The 22,596-nt window shown below is 47.2% G+C and overlaps 1 protein-coding gene across 4 annotated transcripts in view; it reads left to right on the forward strand.

Moving 5' to 3' along the window:
- Window positions 1-22,596, forward strand: part of SPRING1 (SREBF pathway regulator in golgi 1) — a 32,922-nt gene that overhangs the window by 6,474 nt on the left and 3,852 nt on the right. For 2 of the 4 annotated variants that reach the window (XM_030336380.1, XM_030336381.1), the window contains exons 2-5: window positions 2,068-2,224; window positions 5,773-5,924; window positions 6,521-6,634; window positions 8,531-9,022. In XM_030336380.1, coding sequence (XP_030192240.1) covers window positions 2,068-2,224; window positions 5,773-5,924; window positions 6,521-6,634; window positions 8,531-8,614 — 507 coding nt within the window. In that variant the 3' untranslated portion in view covers window positions 8,615-9,022. Of the gene's footprint in view, window positions 1-2,067; window positions 2,225-5,772; window positions 5,925-6,520; window positions 6,635-8,530; window positions 9,023-22,596 lie in introns of those variants that run through there. The other 2 variants (XM_030336382.1, XM_030336383.1) reach the window with 2 other exon arrangements.

Below are 22,596 nucleotides of genomic sequence, written 5' to 3' on the forward strand. Positions count from 1 at the left end.
GAATCTGTTTTAAAGACCCTGTATAATTTAATGTGCAAGTTCAGATTTAAGAACTTACTCTAGATAAATATATATCATTCACATCTGGGTTGTTTGTAGTGGCCATAGCTATGCCAGTGTTTTTCAGTCATTTCTCTGTTGGGTTTCTAGGTTTTTCCTACCATGTAAACGATGCTGTAGTAAACATCCTGGTGCATCCTTACACGGTGGTACTTTCTACAGGAGAAGCTCAAAAATGTGTTTATGGGGCGCCTGGGTGGCCCAGTCAGTTAAGTGTCCGACTTCAGCTCAGGCCATGATCTCACGGTCTGTGAGTTCGAGCCCCGTGTCGGGCTCTCTGCTGACAGCTCAGAGCCTAGAGCTTGTTTCGGATTCTGTGTCTCCCTCTCTCTCTCTGACCCTCCCCCGTTCATGCTCTGTCTCTCTGTCTCAAAAATAAACGTTAAAAAAAATTTTTTTTTAAATGTGCTTGCTGTGCCAAAGGAGTGTGTGTGGATGTGTATTATTTTTTTTAATTAAAAAAATTTTTTAATGTTTATTTTTTGAGAGAGAGAGACAGAGTGTGAGCAGGGGAGGGGCAGAGAGAGAGAGAGAGAGAGGGAGACACAGACTCCAAAACAGGCTCCAGGCTCTGAGCTGTCAGCATAGAGCCCAACGTGGGGCTCGAACCCACAAGCTGTGAGATGATGACCTGAGCCGAAGTCAGACGCTTAACTGACTGAGCCACCCAGACGCCCCTTTTTAAAAATTTTTTTTAATGTTTATTTTTGAGAGAGAAAGAGAGAGCACAGGCACAAGTTGTGGAGGGGCAGAGAGAGAGGGAGACACAGACTCCGAAGCAGGTTCCAGGCTCTGAGCTGTCAGCATAGAGCCCAGCGTGGGGCTGGAACTCACAAGCTGTGAGACCATGATCTGAGCTGAAGTTAGACACTTAATCGACTGAGCCACCAAGGTGCCCCTGTGGATGTGTTTATTTTAAATATTAATAGCTTTTTCCAGATTGCTTTCCTAAAGAAATCTCAGTAACTATAAAAATCTGTTCCATTGTTTTAAAGTATATATCATTTGCCATCAAACTTTCAAGGTTAGTCCCTTTTGCTGGTGACACGTGATAGATCATTAATGGTAAAAGCCACAGAATTCTATTAAAATGGTAGAATGTTTAAAGTATATAAAAAGCCTTTGGGAGAGAGTCTTATATAATTGTTTTGTTTTCCAACAGCAGGTTAAAGGATTCAGAAGATGGCTATCTCATGCTTGGCTTGTCTTCTGGTACTCAGGTGCCTTCCCCTTAGTTTCTGTAATAGTATAGGAAAAGCAGTTTTGAAAGCTCGGCTGCAGCTTGGAGGCTAGGAGAGAAGGTGCAGGGGCTTGCCTGTAGAGCAGCAAGTCCCTTTGCACATGTAGGTAAAGGGCTGGCTGGCAAGGATGTCTCATGTAAAGAAAGGTATGTTGTAAGGGTTGCATACTCACTGTTTTTTCATAGGAGAAATTTGCGAGTTGACATGCTTCTTCTTGCCCCTAAAACCAACCTCCCAATTCAGTATCCCCTGAGTTTACCACTGAAGTACTCGTAATGGAAGTGACCTTGTGCTCCAGATGAGTTCAGGTATTGTCTGAAATGACCATTGCAAAATTTTGTGAAGTCTCCTCTTCTATTTTAAAAGTGTATTCACATTTTACCTTTTATTCCACAATGTGTTTTGATATAAAAATAAATTATTTTATCGATGGCAAATCATTTAAGGTTTAAGACTTTTTCCCTCCAAAGTTTTGCATGGAATTAACACTTTCATACATGTTTACAATGTGCATGTAATCCAGGGGCCGTTAATGTAATTATGCCAGTTTTGAAGCATAGCCTTATTTTACTACTTTTCCTACAGGTTTATTTTGCTTTTTATATTATGACTTTGGCTCAGACTTTGCTCATATGGGGGTGGGGGTGACGGTTCCTGTTGGGCAAGCTTTTTTATATTGTTTCTGTCTTGTTATTGTAGTTTGTATGAAAAATTGGCAGAAATGCAAGAAACGGTACTTTAACCTTTCTGTTTGTCGTCTCTGTAGGAGGAGAGGGCAGTGAGAGATCGGAATCTCCTCCAGGTTCAAGACCACGACCAGCCCATTCTGTGGAAAGTGCAGTTTCACCTGGGCAACAGCAGTCGGCCTGGCAACCAGTGCCGGAACTCCATTCAAGGGAAGCACCTCATCACGGACGAGCTAGGTAGGGCTGGCTCCCGTCCTCTCTGCAGCCAGCGATGGATTCCAGTGGGAGTCCATCGCTTGGGTTTTATACAGAGCCTTGTCCCTTCCTGCTCATTTCCAGCATTTCTCACATCTCTGTGTCTCATACCTTACTCATCATTCATAATCCCCCTCACTGTCAGAGAAGTTTGGTCCTGATAATTCTGTCTCTGAAGCATTGGACCCTGCACCAGTCCCTAGGCTGCTTCCTGCCGGTCTCGTCCTGGCCCCAGGATATTCAGATCTTGCCAGTGTTCTCTTCTCTGAATGGTGAACTCTACAGGGTAACCAGCATTCCTCCTTGGTGACCTACATACTATCCCCATGGTTCTGGCACTTTGGAAATGTGCTCATTGACTAACTGGGTGATCTCACGTGAATTATAAACATATTCCAAATGTGTTACTCTTACAGTGAAAATGGCTGCCTGTCTGTCTGGGGGTTTCCTCCCACAGTTTTCTTGCCTCCTTTTAGTCTATAAGAAAGGCGATTCCTGTGCCGTCGAGGTAGTTGGATTAGACCACTGCTCGAGGGCTCACTACACGAAGGCTGGCCCAGTCTTCCCAAAGAGGGTCTCTCATGAATGTGCAACCTGCATTAAGTGAGCTCTTAACTGCATGTCGGGCACTGGGCTAAAACCTCTCTTTGAATATTTCATCTGATTTTTGCAGCAGTCCTGTGAGGTGTGGGCATTGTTCTTGTTACTTAATAGGTGAAGACACAGGCACCAAGGGGCTAAGGAACTTGCCTACAAGGGCAAGGACTCTTGTAAACCATGATCAGGATACCATGATTACATCAAAAAAGTAACATTTTTCCTTAATGTCAACTATTCACAAACAGCTTTTCAGAGTTCCCTGCTAGTTCTACAGATTTCTTTTTTCTCTTTTCAGTTGGTGGTTTGGAGATTATGCGGTTGGTTTGTTTGCAAGAGTAACTTGTGCTCTTGTTTCAAAGAACCTGAGCACAAGTGGGTTGTGACTCTGGCAGTAGCGAAATTGACCCAGGCGACCTTGAATTAGAAAACTCCTCTATACACACTGACCGACCAAAATGCAGATGCGCAGTCTTTAACATGACAATGGCCGTGCATTTATTGTTTCTTCAAAAAAGTTTGTGTTCCCAGCAAAATAGAAAATAAATAAATAAAACCTTGACGAAAAGATCTCAAAGGTATCAGACCAGATGAGGTTATTTGGAATTGAAGGAAGGGATCAGAGGCAAACCACCCACCTACGGTGGAAGAGCTGGACAGTTTTGCACAAAAATGCACTGATGCTCCAGCAGTGATGGCCAGTGTCAGCCTCCACCTCTAAGATCACATTGAGAAGGCAAATGATACCGCAGATAGCTTCTTTTTGTGTTCTGTTTTGTTTCTTAAAATTTGGCAAAGGCAATTTACTTCCGTAAGGTGATAGAGCCAGTCAGTGGGCAGACCCCGGGCCAGGACTGAACTTAGAGTCCAGTCCTTTTTTGCTTGGAGACTGTTTTGTTCGTATGACACCCAGTGAGAAAACATGAAGTCTTAACCCCCTGGGTCTCCTAGTTAACATTAGGTTGTGAGTGACAGCCGTTTTTTGTTGTAGCTAACAAACGAATAATTTCCCTCTGATTAATTCGTGGGAGACAAAGACTCTCAGATTTCTTAAAGTAAAAAGTTCCAAGAATCAATCAATAAAAGTCCAGGAGCCATAGTTTTTATTGTACCTTTACGACTGTGAGAAGCAATAAACAGTACAAAGAAAACTTGGAGGAATTTATGTCTTTCAGCAAGCAGGTGCCACCGCAAATGTTTCCAGGGTAACAGTTATTAAATAAGACAACCAATTAGAATGGCAAGCTTTGCCAGGGTTAGGAGTTAATTTCTCAGTCAATAGCAACACACTCTGAGGTTGTGATCTTACTGGACTCTTTGTCGGAAACAACATTTGCATGAATAGATTTACGATGCAAAAGGAGAAATCTTGATTAGCTTTATTTTAGCAGCCGTCAGGAGGACCTGTGGTTTCAAGGCTAACTACCTGCAGCTGGCACTGGGGCGCAAAAGGCACGCAGTGGTGCTGACACAATACGGGAGAGAGAAAAGGGCAGAAAGATAGTTTAGGAAAGATAGTTTCTACGCCGCACGTAGAAACTCCACAAGTGGAGTTTAGGTTACATTATATTTTACGTCTTCCTGACACAGAGGTAATAAGGTTGGAGGGTAGTTATTTGGGGCAGAATTTTGAGAAACACGCTGGCCTGTTTGGACTTGTGTTTGTTTATAATCCCAGTGGAGAAAATGAGTAAGAATAGTTGGGAATCCCAGAAACATTTCCTATGGCGTTCAAGTCTTCTTTCAACATGGAAGACAGAATGGCATAGTCAGAAACAGCAACGCAAAGTTCCTAGTTCTCAGGTAACTGGGGTCTGGTTCTTTCCAGGCTCCAGTTTTCCAGGTGTTAAGTGCGGGTCCTCTGAGTCTCTTCCATTGTTATTTTGCTGGTGCCTCCTGCTCCCGCGCAGACTGTGTTTTCCAGAGTAGTTTCAGAAAACGACCTTGTGCTTCACCGAGTCTCATCGTCTGAGGATTAAGAAGCTGGGGCATTTGGAATGGAATGACGCTAGCGACAGCTGCTCCACACCTGTGGGCACCTGTGGGCCCGGGTGGAGACCTGTGGGCTGGTTGCACACACCTGGGAGTTTCCCAAGGGCCATGTGGTGTCCCTCGTGCACTTACTCTTACATTTTTCTGTCCCACTCCCAGAAGGTTGTAGAGAAATGTCTGTTTAGCAGCTCTGAACAATAAATTGGTTTTTGTAAGGAGATTCTTTCCTTCAAGTTGAGGATGGGTTTGATTGGGGTGGAGGGAGTGTACAGATGATGGGATTTATGAGGAGTGGAGGGAATTAGGATTTTTCTCCCTTGGGTGGTAGAGAACTTGTATTCCCTAATGTTGAGGGCTAGTTGAGTCCCAGGCCTATATACTTACAAACAGCCTGAATCAATTTATGAAGATTAGGTAGGACTACGTTTTAAAAAAAATCTTCCAAACTACTAAGTAAATAAATGCCAGGCATTTAAAATATATTTGTAAAGGGGGAGGGTTGGTTGGTTGGTTTTTTAATCCAGACGGCTCCGGCTTTCAGGAATGAATGCCTTGGTTTTTTTCTATTTTCTTTTTTTTTTTCCTTTTCTAAAAACAATGCCATTTTTTTTCAATCACAGGTGAGGGAGTAGCTTACGTTGGTTAGGTGTGACTTGATGTGGTGATTAAATCAAACACATGACAGCAGACTGAAAGGTCGCTTTAGGTGGGTTAGAATGTATAGCCTGCTTACAACGTGGGAGTCCATGCTGCCTGTAAACGCCGCACGTAGAAAGCTCTGGTCCCCTTGTGTCTGACTCCTGGCCCTTTGGTGCCTGGGACGCTCCAGACTCCACGTTCTGTCTCTGCGTTCTCTGCGCGCAGTACCCTCATTGTGGTCACCCCGGTAGCGAGGTGCGAGAACTGCCGGCTTTATACTCAGGTGAGTCTCTGACTTCCAGGGTACATTTGTGAAAGGAAGGATTTGCTGGTGAACGGCTGCTGTAACGTCAACGTCCCCGGCACGAAGCAGTACCGCTGTGACGGCTGCCTGCCCAACGGCTGCTGCAGCGCTTACGAGTACTGCGTGTCCTGCTGCCTGCAGCCCAGCAAGGTACGCGGAGCCGCTCCCCTCCACGTCCCCTCCTCTCTCTGTTTAGGATGAGACTTCATGATGAGCACTGACGTCTCCACGTGAAGCTGTTCTGAAGGTAGAACTGAGAGGGGCACCTGGGGATCTCAGTCGGTTAAGCATCCGACTCTTGATTTCAGCTCAAGTCGCCATCTCGCGGTTTGTGGGATGGAGCCCCGCATTGGGCTCCGTGCTGACAGTGCGGAGCCTGCTTGGGATGTCTCTTTCTCTTTCTCTCTCTCTCTCTGCCCCGCCCTTGTGGGCTCGCTCTCAAAATAAATAAGCATTAAAAAAACAAAAAAGCACTGAGGAGGGAACTTTGACATGTCAGAAATTGCTGCTGTGAAGGAAGGTTGACAGTGAAAGGGGGTTCCCAGTTAGTTTTGCAGGATGGGCTGCTGTATTGCTCATCAGATACCTGACGCATAGGGTATGGGGCGCGTGTGCGTTTGAGCTTGCTGTCTCCCTCCCCACCCCCCTTCCATATCAGCAGTCTCTTAGTTCAGGAGAAATATCCAAGGTTACCTTGTGCTGCTGAGTCTGGAATTTATTACAGGTACTAACTTTTGTTTCCATAGCAACTTCTCCTGGAGCGCTTCCTCAACCGGGCAGCTGTGGCATTCCAGAACCTCTTCATGGCTGTCGAAGATCACTTTGAATTGTGTTTGGCCAAGTGCAGAACCTCATCCCAGGTCAGAAGCTGTGATGCCTCTAGCTGGGGGATGGGCGAGTGGGAGTCAGGGTTTAGAAGAAAACTCGAGAATACGCAGCGGAGGCCTCTTGGCAGAGTAATAATGGAGAAGAGATTTAAGCGAAGCGGCGTCGAGCTTTGTTTGGTGCAGTGATAGTATTTAGAATGTCAACAGGAGGTTGCACACATTAGGGAAGTAAAATACTTATATTAAATCAAGGTCTAATCAGCTTGCATCTCCCCTATCTCATTGGCATGTCTGCACTTCAAGTGGGAGCTTAAAATTATTTTTAAGTCTGGGTAGAGTCCTCGCAGTCCGGTTCCTGAGAGCAGTTCTCTCCCCGCGTCTTTGACTGAAATGTGACTAAGGCTTTCCAGCAACCACTTGTTCAGAGGAAGTAGTAATTTGTTCTGGGACAGAGTTGTGGTTTATCTTAGGATTTGAGGGGGCAGGGCAGGTGGGCACTTAAAAATACACGAATCAATCTGCGGGTTGTCGAGCTCTCGGTACTCACTAGCATGCTGTCAGTAAATGCTTTGCTCTTTGGCCACTCGGCGCTGCACCTGCCGCGACAAGTGTCTGCACGTCTGTGCCTTTGCATCGCTCTGCAGCCTTGGCTGTCAGCTTGTGTGGTCGGGTGTTGTCGGGGCTTGGGTTGTAAGATCAGCAGACGTGTATTGTGCAAGCACGCTTCTTCTGGTTTGTGTCCTTGGCGTCTCGAAGACTGCTGGCTTCGTCTGAGATAGACTTGTCATTCTCTGCGACTCTCGTACCCTTGGCAGATTTCTGTAGACCGCCTTTTGATTTTATGCCACTTTGTCCGTCTCTGGTCTGCTCTCAGAGCACTCAGAATCACCGGGTAAATATTTCAGGGATTATAACGAGCATTGGAAAACATGAAGAAATTCCTGATGGTCTTGTTTTGCTGGAAGAGCTTTCCACTTGAATGGGCTTTGAAGGAAATGTGGAGGAAGGCTGAACACATGACTCATTTTGATTCAGATTCTCTCTCATTCTGAGAAGTGGTAGAAAAGGCGGAATATTTTCTTTCCTTAACTGATAAAACCCAGACGCTATTTCCAGTCTTAAGGGAAGATGCTGACTTTTCTAACTATCTTTTTATTGCAAAGAGAGAGATCCTGGTTGCTGGTTGATCGCAGTATCCCAAAAAAGAGATTTGCTGCATGTCTATAAATTGGATTAATACTTACAATTTAGCTGCTAAACATTGGTTTTGGGCTAATTAGTGAACTCCAGACTAGCCAACAACTCAAGTTGCTTATATGAAAACAAATTGCTGGAAAATTAGCCATCGGGGATGATGGTCTCTTAAGTCACACTCTCCGTTTGCTTAGCCAGATGAGGCTTATGTGGTATTGTGGGGCTGGGCTCATGTGCCAGACCTCGAGGTACATAAACCTTCATGAGAGCCACGTGAGGTGGTATCTCCTTCGTCTCTGCAGGGCTCAGGACCAGGAACTGCATTTCTTTGGAGCACAGAAGTCAGGAGCAAAGCACCCACTGGATCTTAATCTAACTTAAAATCATTTGCAAAAAAAATGATTGCCTTGAATTGCCCAGGTCATAGCTAGGCTGTTTAAAAAGAAAAAAACCAAAACAGCAAAAAAAAACCCGCACTGTTGACGTAAAAAGAAACAGTCACATAGTGATGTTCTGCCCATTTTCATGCTCTTCGTTGGCATTCTGTGTTGAGCTTCCACCTTTGTTTCAGACAAGTGCCTTGGAGCCTTTTGGTGGCATTTGGAGATGGCCTCGTCCAGGCTCCTGCAGGGGGTGACTGCCCGCAGTCCTGCTCTGATCTCCACTGTTCCGCGAGGGAGAAATGTGAAACTCTGCTCTCTCTCATGGCGCTCTTATCTTCCCTTTTGCCAACAGAGCGTGCAACACGAGAACACCTATAGGGACCCCATAGCCAAGTATTGCTACGGAGAGAGCCCTCCTGAGCTCTTCCCTGCGTGACGGGCACGGAAGACGACCCATGGGCGACCAGGCACCGCCGAAGAACTTGTGGCCCGAAGCCACACTCCAGTGTTCTCTAGTCCGCTTGGAAGAAGAGGGTCTTCGTGCTTTGACCTTGGCTTTGACCACTTCTTGTGTTGTACTTTTGGCCTCACTCTCCACTGGGCTTTAACCCGTGAAACTGTTCTGTAAAGCAGCTTGGAAACGCCAGCAAGTCACGTTCAGGAGCAGACTACGGGCGAGCTCGTGGAGGCGTGGGCACTCGGGGACACCTCTGCCATGGTAGACTCATGGAACCCTTCACTGTAAAGTTATTTATTGCATTTCTTTGGAGTAGTGGGAAGGTGATGATGTTTGATAGGGGAGGATGCCTTGCCTTGATAGTTGAATATATTCAAGGAAATTGTTGTTGTTGTCGTTTTCTTGTGTTCTTGAGTTTCATGAGCTAAGTCATCCCTTCACCCACATGAAGTGTTTCGCCCCTCTGAAAGCGCGTGATCTCTCAAGGTAGTTATTTTTGGTTTTGTTTTCACAGCATCTTCGGGTGTGGGCTCTGAACACCGTATCCTGACATGTAAAATTGCCAATAACTCAAAAAAGATACTATTCCATTCCCGCTCCGTACCATGTTCCTAGCAGGGGGCACCGGGTGCCCTCAGGTTTTCTTGTAGTGGTATTTGAATATGCTCGTTTACCTCTCTGTGAGCACTGTTACGACCAGAAGTTCGGGCTTGTTGTTCTGGAGGATTTTGTTCTCGTTTCCCATGCCGCCGTTGAAATGATTATACTCTGCTCAGCCGTGGCACGCTGGGAGCCTCAGGACGTCACTGCGGCCTCCTCTCCTCTCCTCTCCTCTCCTGTCGTGGAAGCCCGGTCTCAAGGTGATTGCTACGTGGAGACACATCTAGCAACTGGCTGTGAGAGTCATCCTCATTGCTGTCAGCTTCGGGACACATAACAGGTTCAGACCTTCACTTTCCTTCTGATTTGCAAGGAAGAAGAAAGCCCGGGTTTCTGTCAAGGTTCTGTAAGAGACTTACTCCTGTCCTCAGTGGGACGAGTCCGTGAATGCTGGACATGCGGCTGAGCGTCCACATGCTCGAGGCACCCCCCAGGATTTCTCATGTGACACTGATTCTCTCAAGCTCAAGGTCTCAGATCTTTGGTCCTCAAAGACATCCTGCCCCTCAAATAGTATGGCTCTTTGCTCTCAGGAGACATTAACGCACAGATCTTTTCTGGAGCCCCTCACTTGGGCAAGGTATTTTTCATTTTTTGGTTGTTCAAGTTGTTGACCTTGGAGCAGGGCATTAGTTCTACAATCCACTTTTGAGATATATGTGTGTGTATATATATATATATATATATGTACATAGGTATATGTACATATATATATACATATATATATATATATATATATTTTTTTTTTTTTTTTTTTTTCCCAAGCATGGCTTTTTCTTTGGACCATGTTTGCCTTCCAGTGTGTTTCTGCAGTATGTAGCAGTTAAAATTTCCCTTAACTTCCTGTTACATCTTATATTTATCTTCCCAAAGTGGTTTGTCCCCCTAAATAAGCTTTCTCAGGGGGCGAACTGTCTGGCAATTGGTTTTTAATGTTTTTTTTCCCCAGAAAATCTATTTAATTTGCATTGGACTTTCTGGATTCTGTGTGTATTCACGGTGCTAAATCAAACTTCGTCTGTGAGAGAAAGGTGCATGTCTGGGTGTTTTACCATCTCATTCTTTTTGGTGACTCAGTCTGGTGTGGGAGTCTGTCTTACGTGGTTGTCACTGGTGTCAGTCTCTCCTTGGAGCTTATTTGAACTTCTGAGCAGGGTAACGTAGACTTGATGTGAAAACAGCGCGTACCGAGGACCAACCCACGCCTCTTTACTTCGTGCTTGAGATACCGAGGAGCACGTTCTGTGTTTTCAGTGCTTTCACAAACAGTACCTACAGCTGTGTGAGAGAGTTAAGCTCGCGTGTATTCCCACCCCACAGATGAGGAAAAAGAAGCGAAGCGACTTCCCAGAGTCCCTACTGAGATTTAACCACAGAACGAGAACAAGGACTTCATCTCTGGCTTCAGGTCTGCTATCGCCTCTCGCCAGCTCTACCGCCAGCTCTGCCATGATCATCCCCCCACCGGTCCCCCCCTTGAGAGTGTGGATTTCCGTTGTCCAGGTCAAAAGAGAGGAGAGGGGGGCCTCAGTAGCCAAATTGGGTCAGTAATTTGAAGGTCATTTTCATTTGGCCCTGGAATATGTTTTGTTTGTTTGTTTGTTTAACTTAAGTCAAGTTCACTGGTTTGGAAACTCCCAACACTGCAGACTACATAATGAAGTCGTTGAAGGACTTGGGACATTGTTCGGCCTCCCCAGCCTTCCAGCCCAGAAGCTCTCCCTGCTCTGCACGCTGTGGTTTGTTTTTCCTTGACTGAGGGTTTCTAGAATCAGGGACCTCACCTTAGTTCTGCATGCCTAGAGTTTAGCAAAGCACATGACACATGCTGGGATTTTAGGGAAACCTGAAAGAAGGGACAAAAATACCTTTAGTTAAAAAAAAAAGTTACGGGGTGCCTGGGTGGCTCAGTTGGTTGAGCATCTGACTTCGGCTCAAGTCACGATCTCACTGCTTGTGGGTTTGAGCCCCGCATTGGGCTCCGTGCTGACAGCTCAGAGCCTGGAGCCTGCTTCGGATTCTGTCTCTGTCTCTCTGCCCCTCCCCCCCACTCTCTCTCTCTCCCTCTCTCTCAAAAATAAACATTAAAAAAAATTCAAAAATTAAAAGTTTCTAAATGATGAGTGTTTGGGGCTAAAGGTAGGAGGACGATTTAAAGCATTTCCCCCAGTTCTGAATCTTAATTGCGCTGCTTGTTGCTGGAGTGCAAAGATCTGTCCCAACAGGGAAACAAACAGCAGAGTGTGTCAGGTGCCGAGGCAGGCAGATACGAAGGAGCGGTGAGCTGCCTCCACCAGGCCGGGGCCTCAGGGCAGCCCTAGACCTGGCAACGTGGGGCTGGCATCACATCGCGGCGGGAGCTCGGCACCTCTTGGAAAGCGGGGGATGGGGTTTTAGAGCCTGGACGTCAGCTGTCCATATGCTCCAGAAGGCGGACTGTGGGCCTCCGGGAAGTGCCTTGGTTGGTGTGGCTGCAGAGGACTGTGGGCTCGGGCGGCGCCACCTGCAGGATCCCCAGCAAGGCTTTTCCTGGCGTCGGGATTTGCAGATAAATTGTACACGTGCCGAGATGTTGCTTATTGTGGTGCTGGCGGCTCCCTCGCGGGCGGGAGAGAACTCTGTCTCGTGGTTAGTGACTGCTTGCTGACGGGGGGCTCTGGGTGGTCTCCTCTCCCGAGTCCCAGGCCCTTCATCTGGAAAGTGGGGTCACCCGTGTGAGGTATCCACGCGAGTGAAGCCTAGTGCTCAGCACAAAGTCCGCCGTCTGCAGCCCAGCAGGGGAACAGTGTCAGGTAGTCACAACGCGGGGGGGGGGGGGGGGGGGCCGTGGGCCCCTCAGGTGGAAGGGTGGCGATTACAGAATTCCCGGCATTATTTTTATTACTAGTTTTAAAAGAACTCATGCTCACGATGAAGAACTTCAGATAACTCAGAAATATATAAAGATGAAATTAACAGTCACCGAAAATCCCATGACCCAGAGATCATCAGCCCCAGTCTTTTTTCTCTTCTCCCATGACTTTTCAGGCAGAAACAGGCGCCCGTTTTCCTCTTGAAGACAGTCCTGTAATGGACATCCTCCTATGTGAACATACAGGCCTGTAATAATTGTAATGACCACATGGTGTCAATTTTGTGGATTACAATAATGTTATTAACCCCCTGCTGAAGACACTTAGCTTATTAACATTTGTTTTTTGGCTGCTACAAACAATGCATTGATAATAGCACTTTTAAATGCGTGTTTGTATATTCATCTGATAACTATTTTCACCAGTTTTTACTGTGACCTAAAAATTGTGGGAGTGTCTTTTTTTTTTTTTTTTTGCCATGCCCCTGAGACCCTCACGTTATCATTTAACTCTGCTGATGGATGTCAGTGTTTTAATTTGTATTTATTTAATTGCTACTGACATTAACTCTTCCATGTACTAATTGGCCATTCTTCAAATGTAGTGAACTGTCCCTGACCTTGGCCAACTTTTCTTTCTTAGCATTTAAAAAATTTGTTTTTAATGTTTATTTTTGAGAGAGAGACAGAGCGCGAATGGGAGAGGGGCAGTGAGAGAGGGAGACACAGGATCTGAAGCAGGCTCCAGGCTTGAAGCTGTCAGCACAGAGCTTGATGTGGGGCTCGAACTCACAAACCGCTAGATTGTGACCTGAGCCGAAGTCAGATGCGTAACTGAGCCACCCAGGTGCCCCAACTTTTCTTTCTTTTTCTTAGCATTTTTAAGTGAGGGCTGACTTTTCCAGTTGACCTAGGACAGCAATGGCGGGGGCACTTCTGTCCCCAAAAGGGCCTTTGGCAAGGTCTGGAGACATTTTTGTCACAACTGGGGGAGGATGGTGCCTCTCGTGGGTGGAGGCCAGGACGCTGCTAAACATCCTGCCACGCACAGGTGGGCCCCGTGACACGGTTACCTGGCTCCAGATGTCAGCGGGGCCTAGGTGGAGGCCCTACCCTCAGGTCACATTTCCCCCTTAGGTGGAACAGAGAAGCTACCAGGAGCTTGGAGCTGACTTTATTATTTCCCTGCCCTTGCTTTCAGCCGTGCTAAAGCGCCGCTGATTAAATTACCCTGGAATCCCAGGGGACCTGCTACTTCCCTCCCTGGTCTCTCCCAGCCCAGTGCTGCCTCCACGAACAGCATTATTACTCTGCCATGATGTCCTTAGCACACTAGTGTGATCCCAGAGCAGACGCTCCGCTGTGGGATGGCCTGCAGGTTCACAAACAGTCCCCTCCCCAACATGACAGCTTTGTTCTCCAGGTCCCCCCGCCCCCAGCAGCTCCTTGTGTGGGGTGACTTGGGGGGGGGGTGGAGGGAGTTGGGAGATGCCGCTGCAGATTCCGTTTGCTCTGCTATAAGAAGGTGCCGCACAAGGATATAGTAACGCTTTTTTTGCCAGTGGATCATGAGGGTTCTTTCCTACACGAGTGCTTTCCTGACCGCGTGGCTTGTGGGCACATTGCCTTCGAGGCCCTTCTGCTTGGATTTGTCCCGCGTGGTTTGTTATCAGGGTGCCGGAGCGGTCGTGGGTGCTGGTCTCCCTGTTCCTGCGAAGTCACGCATCTGCGAAGTTCCTTGGTCAGTCCACGTTCACAGGCACCAGGAGGGATCGGGGCTGGCGGTATGCTGAGTGGGGACAACTGTCCCAGGGGCCCTTGTCCGTTATTTTGTGCCTGCGGCTTGATTCCTATCCAGTGATAGAGCTGAGCTGCTGGACTTTCTAAAAATGAAAGGCCAGCCTTTAATATTATAATAAAGAAACAAACGTTTTTGAGATGGAGAATAGTTCCTTCGCCTTTGGACTTTTCTAATTTGTTGACTTTGTTTTTTTGTTTTTTAATATTTCTTTTTGGGAGAGCGCAGGTCGGGGAAGGGTGGAGAGAGGAGGACAGAGGATCCGAAGCAGGCGGTATGCGGACAGGCTGACAGCAGCAAGCCTGATGTGGGGCTCGAACTCATGAACCGTGGGATCGTGACCTGAGCCGAAGTCAGATGCTCAACCGACTGAGCCCCCCAGGTGCCCCAGTTTGTTGACTTTTTACGCAAGGTGGAGTAGGCAAGCTCTGGCTTGCCGTCCGGGTTGTCACGACATCAAAAGTTTGAGTAAGAAACGGTTGCGTTGGCTCTCAGTGAAATTTGGGGTTTCAGACTATGTCGGCCACACCCCACTGTTACTAAGGGCGCTGGGGTGTGTAAGTAGAACACCAGCGGTATGAGGTGCGTGGGTGGCCGCCTAATTTTATTGACAAACGTGCAGGCATTAAAGACTGGGAGTAAAGTAATGTTTTCCGGCGTTGCTTTCCTCATTGGTGAAATGAGGGTCATGGCTAAGGTATCTCGCAGATGGGAAATTCTGTTTGGGACCAGCCAGAGATGCCGCCGTGTGTGAAAGCAAGACCGGAACTCGTGCCTCCCAGCCTCTGGATCCTGGGCTCTGATCCCCACAGGGCAAGCGGACCAGCCATCGGAGACCCGTTTTCCTGAAAGCAGGGCTTCCCCCTTCTCTCGCGAAGATGTCAACCGGGGCTCACCGCTTTCTGCCTCTTCCTCCTCGAATGTTAAATAGACACTGTATTCTTCTCTGCTGGGACCAGCTTCTCATGGATTGCTGCTCTGCACCTGTGAAAACAGCTGTTGTGTTTTCCATCATAAGAAACAGCTGCCTTTTGGCAGGGAATCACAGAGCTGTATACGCGGCTGTGCCTGAGTATGGTGCTAAGTTATTCAGGTGTGCTTAACCTGAGTTACCCAGAGCATCTTGGAATTCCGAAGAAGGGCTTGTGTAGTCGTTCCTCGGTAAAAGGTTTTCCTTTCATTTCTTTTTGTGATTACAAAGTAGAAACCTTACAGTATAGGAAACTACACTGAAATTAAACTGTGCCAAACTAGACTCCTAGGCCCCAAAGATAACCATGTCATTTTCGATGTAAGTTTTGCCTGTATTTTGTACGTAAACATGTTATTTTATGTTAGTATGCCAATCAAGTAGAATCCTGTAGATAATATTTAAAAATAAACAGTCCCTGTTAGATTGATGTAACGCAATTATAGCTAATTGTAGAGTAGGAAAGTGCATGTTTTTGCTTCTATGATCCGGCCTCTGAAATAAAGCCAGGTTAGAGGCTTCGAAAGCCCTTTCAGAGTTGCACACGGGGATGGCTCTTTCCATGGGGTGGCTTTTTGTTGTGTGCAAGTAAGTGGTAGGCGGTTCAGCTTGTCCAGAGCGGACCTGCACGAAGCCTGCCGGGGACGGATCCTGGCCCAGGCTTCCCCTTGCGAGCTGAGAGAAGGACGGGGACGAGCCCGCCAGATCTCCTCATACGCAGGCCATTCAGATGCAGAAAGGAAGGGGAAGCTATGCGAAAAGTTTGGGTAAAGATGTGCGGATCGTCTTACTGGACATCTGGTGTGGAGGAAGGATGATCTGAGCTCAGGGCAGCCCAAGGGTCCCCCGAAGCTCCAGCTCTGCTTTGACGAGTGTCCGGCAGTGTGATGGTTTCTGAGGGCACGAGGGACCTCTGCTTTTAAAGATACTCCCATGTGCTCCATGGAGCCTTCCGGCGGGCACTGTTTGAAGCTGGGATCTGCCGTGCTCGCTCTCCTCGTGTGCTGGACTCCATTTCTCCTGGGAGGTCTGCACCGGGCAGAATTCGGGGATGCCCTCGGAGCTCAGTCCCTGACACGTGTGCCTGTCCTTGCTTTGCCTGTGGCCTGCTAAGTGCCAGCTTGGAAGCCCGAGATAAATAGTCTTGCAGCAGTTCAGCAGTCGGCTGGGCTCATTTATTCGACACAAATAAGCTCATTGACCTGATTTAGCGCAGGGAGGAACTGTGGAGTTAAGTCAGATGAGATCTCAAAGCCCTGTCTCTCGTCTGCAGCCTTCGCAGACCCCCAAGGACAGCCGCCTGGTTAAACGATGCTCGTGGGCGCCATTTCAAGGGCAGAGGGGGAGAGAGGATGGAGAGGTGGAAGGAAGAGGGATGGAGAGGAGAGAACGAGGTGCTGGTGGCACAGACACCAACAATTGCTCTCTGTGCCACTTGGTGGCACCAATGCCATAGGTTTTCTGTCCCAGCACACCACTAGTCAAGCGACTGAGGGCCTGGAGCCCGCGTGGTCTCCCTCTCCTTGAAACAATGAAGCGGTTTCTATCGACGGGGAGCCCGCTGCTGCTGAGGACACATCGGGGCTGTTGATTTTGTGCACGGACACCCGGGAGAGCAGCCTCTGATCTGCCTCTGGTGCCCATGCTGCCCACTTTCTTTTTCCTCCCCGTTCACCGAGAGGAGAAGGAGAGAGGTCTCTTAACCGTCCTTACCCAGGAGAGGACAGCGCCTTGGAAGCGCTCCCAGTGCCCCGTTCTGCATCCGTCTTCTGAGGCAGGTGCTCTTTCTCCCCGTTCTGTAGAGGAAGTCTTGGATGCACAGGTGAGCTTCCTCAGGCCACGCCGTGGGACGCTGCAGCCACATGCACGCTTGAGATCTCCAAAAGGTGCGCGCAGGCTGAGTGGGCAGCACACGACCTTGGCAGACGGTGATAACAGCAACCCTCTTCTAATCATTTCTGGTGCTAGAGGCCTATTTAATCCTAACAACCACTCCTATGAGGGAGGGAGGTCGGTCTTTTCATTCCCGTTTTAAGGAAACGGGCCCGAAGATTCAATACTTTGCATAGGGACACACTGTCTTGTTTTAAACGACCAAGACTGAACCCAGACCTTTCTTGTTTTAGCCCCTGTGATGGAGTAAACGCCGCACGGGGCTCTGAGCACGAAAGGCAGGGGGCAGGTGCCGGAGGAGGACCGGTTGGCATTCGCTCTCACATTTGCACTCTGGCCCCAGGATTGGATCATCCTTGATTTAAGCAAAATGTTTCACCTTTTCGCTGCTGGTCCCTGCCGGAAAGGGCTTTTGAAGACTGTACTAGAAGGGGAACTTAACCCTTTCCATACTAGTGAGAGGGCTGTGTCTTACTGTCCACCAGGCAGAGTCCTTGTAATGGGCTGCATTGTATCTCCCCACCAAATTCATATGCCTAAGTCCGAAGCCCTTGTACCTGGGAGGAGATGAGGCCTTCAAAGAGGTGACTGAGTGAAAATGAGGCCGTTAGGGTGGTTGTAATCTGACAGCACTGGTGTCCTTACAAGAAGAGAGAGACACCAGTGGTGCAAGCAGGTGGCCGTCTGCGAGCCAAGGTGAAGGACCACAGGAGAAGCCAAGCCTGCCGACAGCAGCCTGAGCCAAAGGACAGCACGGGCAGGGGAAGACACGGCTGCACCGCTGGAGTCGTTCTGGCTCCGCGTGTCTCCTCCCTTCTGGGCCTGTTGGCCCATCTGTGAGTGGGGCCCACGGTCATGCACAAGGAGCCTTCTGGCCCCAGCCCTCTAGGATTGTAGGCGCTGGTTGCCAGGACCTGCAGAGGTTGGTTGAAACCAGCAGTGTCTAACCAGAAGGGGATTTTACGCCCTAGGAGACATTGCCAGTGTCTGCGGACGTTTTCGATGGTCACCAGTGTGTATGTGGAGTCACTACCGGCATCTCCTAGAGGCCAGGAAGGCTGTTCGACGTCCTACGGCGCACAGGACAGCCCCCCTCCACAGACGGTTAGCTGGCCCCCGGATCCTCTGGTGCCGAGCGGAGAAGGCCTGGGTTAAACCTGTCACCCCTTGAATGGGACTGGCACCACACTACCAGCCCCAGCCATTCATTCTGCAGGTATTTAACGACGCCTGCTGTGTGCCTAGCTCTGGGCTGAATGCTGGGGAGCACACAGGAGTGGAAGATGACCTTCTGAAATGTAAAATTGAGTGGATCCCGAGCCTCTGGTTTGGGGAATGTGGTACCTGAGCATTGTTAGGTATTGATTTACCCTTAAGACAAAGTGTCACTTGCATTTTTATGCTTGAATGGCACAGGCACCACATGTTTATTCCTACTTCATTCATAGACCTACACTTGTATAGCTTGATTACTTTCTAAAAGGATTTGAGAAAATACATGTTTATATATAATACTGATTAGTAAAATAGAAATAAAATTAGAACAACTTTTTTTTTTTTTTTTTTTTTTTAGTGTTTATTTTTGAGAGACAGAGAGAGACAGCATGAGCGGGAGAGGGCAGAGAGAGGGAGACCCAGAATATGAAGCAGGCTCCAGGCTCCGAGCTGTCAGCCCAGAGCCCAACGTGGGGCTCGAACTCACAGACCGCGAGACCATGACCCGAGCCGAAGTCGGACGCCCAACCGACTGAGCCACCCAGGCACCCCTAGAACAACTTTATTTATTTATTTACTTTTAATTTTTTTTAATGTTTTATTTATTTTTGACAGAGAGAGAGAGAGAGACAGAGCATGAGTGGGGGAGGGGCAGAGAGAGAGGGAGACACAGAATCCGAAGCAGGCTCCAGGCTCTGAGCCGTCAGCACAGAGCTCGACGCGGGGCTCGAACTCACAGACCACGAGATCGTGACCTGAGCCGAAGTCAGATGCTCAACCGACTGAGCCACCCAGGCGCCCCTAGAACAACTTTAAAATAGAATGCAGACATGCAGTTGAACAATACAGGTGATGCAATTGAGTTTCCTGGCAGCAAGGGCAAAAAGAGAAATAATCCCTCATGTTAATGCAAAGTATTAATGACATAAACACAAAGCATTTCCTCAATGCAAAGTCTAAAATGAAATTTTTGTACAGGCTTTTGACAGAGGATACTGACTGATACTTAGATCTATACTGTGTGTAGTGAGCATACCAAAACCAGGCATATTTGGATGTTGGACAGAACGATGAATTAGAAATGGTCTCTGCTTCCAGGAAATATGGTGTGTTGTGAGAGATAGGCAGTTATGTCACTACCTGCCATATGGGATCATAAATGTGAGGATAGAGGAAGTATTGCTGTGTGGGTGAGGCTGAGAGGGCAGACTTAGTAAAATGACATGTTTATACATACATACTTTTTTTTCCTAATATTTGTAATTTTTTCTAATTACAAAGTAATACACTGCATTATAGAAAATTAGGGAGGTGTGAAAAAGATTAAAAGCTCTCATGATTCTTTTATCTATAGATCACCACTCTGGGTATGTGTCTATTTTCATATACACACACTTATATATTAATATATTTCACAAAAAAGAAAATTTGGATCCTGTTTTATCATTTTGTAACCAAATGAAGGCCCTCGAATGGGGCTTTGAAGTAGGAGTTGGGAGATCACCAAGCACAGGAAGTGGTGTGCGTGCCGGGCTGGCTGTGGAGTAGATAGCCAGGATCCGTGAAGATGGGTGGGGCCCCACCTTTCATTTCACAACTCCTGGCGGGGGGGGGGGGGGGGGGGGGGCGGGGGGGGGCACCATTCCCATGGTAACAAAGAGGATGTTGCGCCCCACCCCCACCCCTGGGCTGTACAACCCAGCAGCCCTGTAACTATTTTTGTTTTTTCATTTATCAACGTAAGGGAAGTGGTTTTCTATGTGAGTCTACTATGTCATTATTTTTTTTGTAACAATGTTATCAGGGTATACTCACTTACCATACAATCCACCCCTTTAAAGTGTATATACAGTTCAATGATTTTATTATATTCGCAGTTATGCACCCATCACAGTTCATTTTAGACACTTTTGTGACCCCCCCCCCCCAAAAGAAACCCCATGCCTATTAGTAGTCACTCCCCATTCTTTCTCCCCCCAGTGTCTGGCAACAATTCATCTAGTTTCTGCCTCTATGCATTGACCCATTTTAGAGGTTCCATATAAATAGAATCATGCAATATGTGGTCTTTTGTAACTAGCTTCTCTCACTCAGCATATTTTCAGTTTACCCGTGTTGTAGCATGCATCAACTTCTTTACTATCGCTAGATAATGTTCTTTTGTGTAGAAAACAAATGCACATTTGTTTGTGCACTCTTCAGTTGATGGACACGTGGGTGGTCTCCACTTTTTGGCCCTCAGGAGTAATGCTGCTATGAACATTCATGTGTAAGCTTCGTGTGGACATATGTCTTCAGTTCCCTTGGGTGTATCCCAAGGACTGGAATTTCCGGGTCATTTGGGAGCTCTGCGTTTCACCTTTTGAGAAACTACCAGATTGTTTTCCAAGAGAGTTGTACCATTTTGCGTTCCCACTTGCAGTGTACGAGGATTTCCGTGTCTCCACATCCTCTCCAGCATTCGGTATTGTCCATCTTACTGATTATGGCCATCCTGTGTTTGTAACGTGGAATCCCGCTGTGGTTTTGACTTGCGTATCCCTGGTGGCCAATGATGTTGTACATTTGTATGTCCTCTTTGGAGGGAGGCCTGTCCTCATCCTCCCATTTTTAAGTTGGGTTGTCTTTTTAGTGTTGAGTTGATGGAGTTCTTTACATACAGTTTTGATGTCAGTCCCTTATCAGATACATGATTTGCAAATATTTTTCTCATTCTGTGGCTTGTCATTTCACTTTCTTGATGGTGTTCTTGGAAGCATAAAGGTTTGATTTTGATGCAGTTCAATTTAACTTTTGTTACTTTGTTTGTTACTTTGTTACTTTGGTACTTTGTTTTTGGTGTCCTGTCTAATACCATTTGCTTTTTAATGTGTGATCATACTCCTTGGAATGGATGTCACATAAGGGGATAATTATTTGATTCTAACTTGCATTAAGGCATTTCTTTTAAATGATTCCCCCTCCCCCACTGGTGGATAGCTGCAGTTAGACCATAGTCATTTTGTCCCATCTTATAACCTTTTTTAAAAAAAAATTTTTTTTAACGTTTATTTTTTATTTTTGAGAGAGAGACAGAGCATGAGCATGGTAGGGGCAGAGAGAGAGAGAGGGAGACACAGAATCCGAAGCAGGCTCCAGCTCTGAGCTGTCAGCACAGAGCCATACGAGGGGCTTGAACTCACGAACTGTGAGATCGTGGCCTCAGCCAAAGTCGGCACTTAACCACCTGAGCCACTCAGGTGCCCCTCCTGTAGCCTTTATAAACACTTCATTGTTCCACATGCTTTTTCTCCCCCACCAATGTGTTCGGCTGTGCTCAGACCTCTGCATAGTGGCTGGGGAGGTGCTCAAATCTCCAGGCAGCATACCTAAGCGTGTCCTCTGCCCTGTCATTTCATGGCCAAAAGTCACAACTAACACAACCTTGCAGGACATGTCGCCATCTGCTGGCAGAGGTGGGAAAGTGCGGCGCCAGGAACAGGAAGATCGCACTTAGAGCACATCGTCAAGGACTACCGGCCAACTCTTTCCATTCGGGCCTACTCCTGTTGCTTTGAAGCTCTTCCCACCTTTGGGGGTAGTGTTTAAATATGAAATCCTTTACTAAACAAAATCTGTTTTCTACAAGGCAAGGAAGCCTGGGTGGTTCTTGTTCCATGGGCGCTACCTGGGGCATGAAAAACTGTACCACAGGTGAGGGAAGGGAGATGAGTAGGAGGCATTTGTTGTGCCCGACGGGTAACGTTATCATTGTGTTTGCCGGGTCTCTAATGCTCCAGAATCCATCCAGGTGTGTCACTATACCTGCTACTTGCTGCCAGCTCTTCCGGGGTAGACTGTGCCCACTTTGCTGATGAGAACAAGGAGGCCCTGTGAAAATAAAGAACTGACCTTTGAGGGCTGTGCGCTGACAGCTCAGAGCCTGGAGCCTGCTTCAGATTCTGTGTCTCCCTCTTTCTCTGTCTCTCTCTGTCTCTCAAAGAATAAAAATAAACGTTAAAAAAAATTTAAAAAAAAACATAAAAAAAGAACTGACCTTTGTATGTTTTCTAGAATAGCATGGGCAACAACCTGATTTTTTTTTTTTAATGAATGATAGAACAGCCAGGATGTGAAATCATCAGTACCTAGCATAATGTCTTATACTCTATTTTAATAAGTATTTATTGAACGAATGAAAAAAAAAACAACTTCTGCATCCCAACTTGTGACCCACCTTCTTTTCACCACACCTAGCTGCTGCTTCTGTCCTAAATGCTGCAGTTATTTCAATAAGTATTTATGATGTTGTTCAATGAGAGAATACGTGTTTTTTGTTTATTTATTTATTTTGAGAGAGAGAGAGCAGCAGGGGAGGGGCAGAGAGAGGGAGAGAGAGAGAATCTCAGGCAGGCTCTGCACTGTCAGCATGGAGCCCAACGTGGGTCTCAGACTCACCATGAGATTGTGAGCTGAGCTGAAACCCAAGAGTCGGGTGCTTCACCAATCGAGCCACCCAGGCAACCCAAGAGCATGTGTTTCTAATTCATTTCACCCTTTAATAAAAGGAGTATAAAAATGTGACTTGTCAAAAA

The sequence above is a fragment of the Lynx canadensis genome, chromosome D3, assembly GCF_007474595.2.
Source record: "Lynx canadensis isolate LIC74 chromosome D3, mLynCan4.pri.v2, whole genome shotgun sequence".
Classification (NCBI taxonomy): domain Eukaryota; kingdom Metazoa; phylum Chordata; class Mammalia; order Carnivora; family Felidae; genus Lynx; species Lynx canadensis.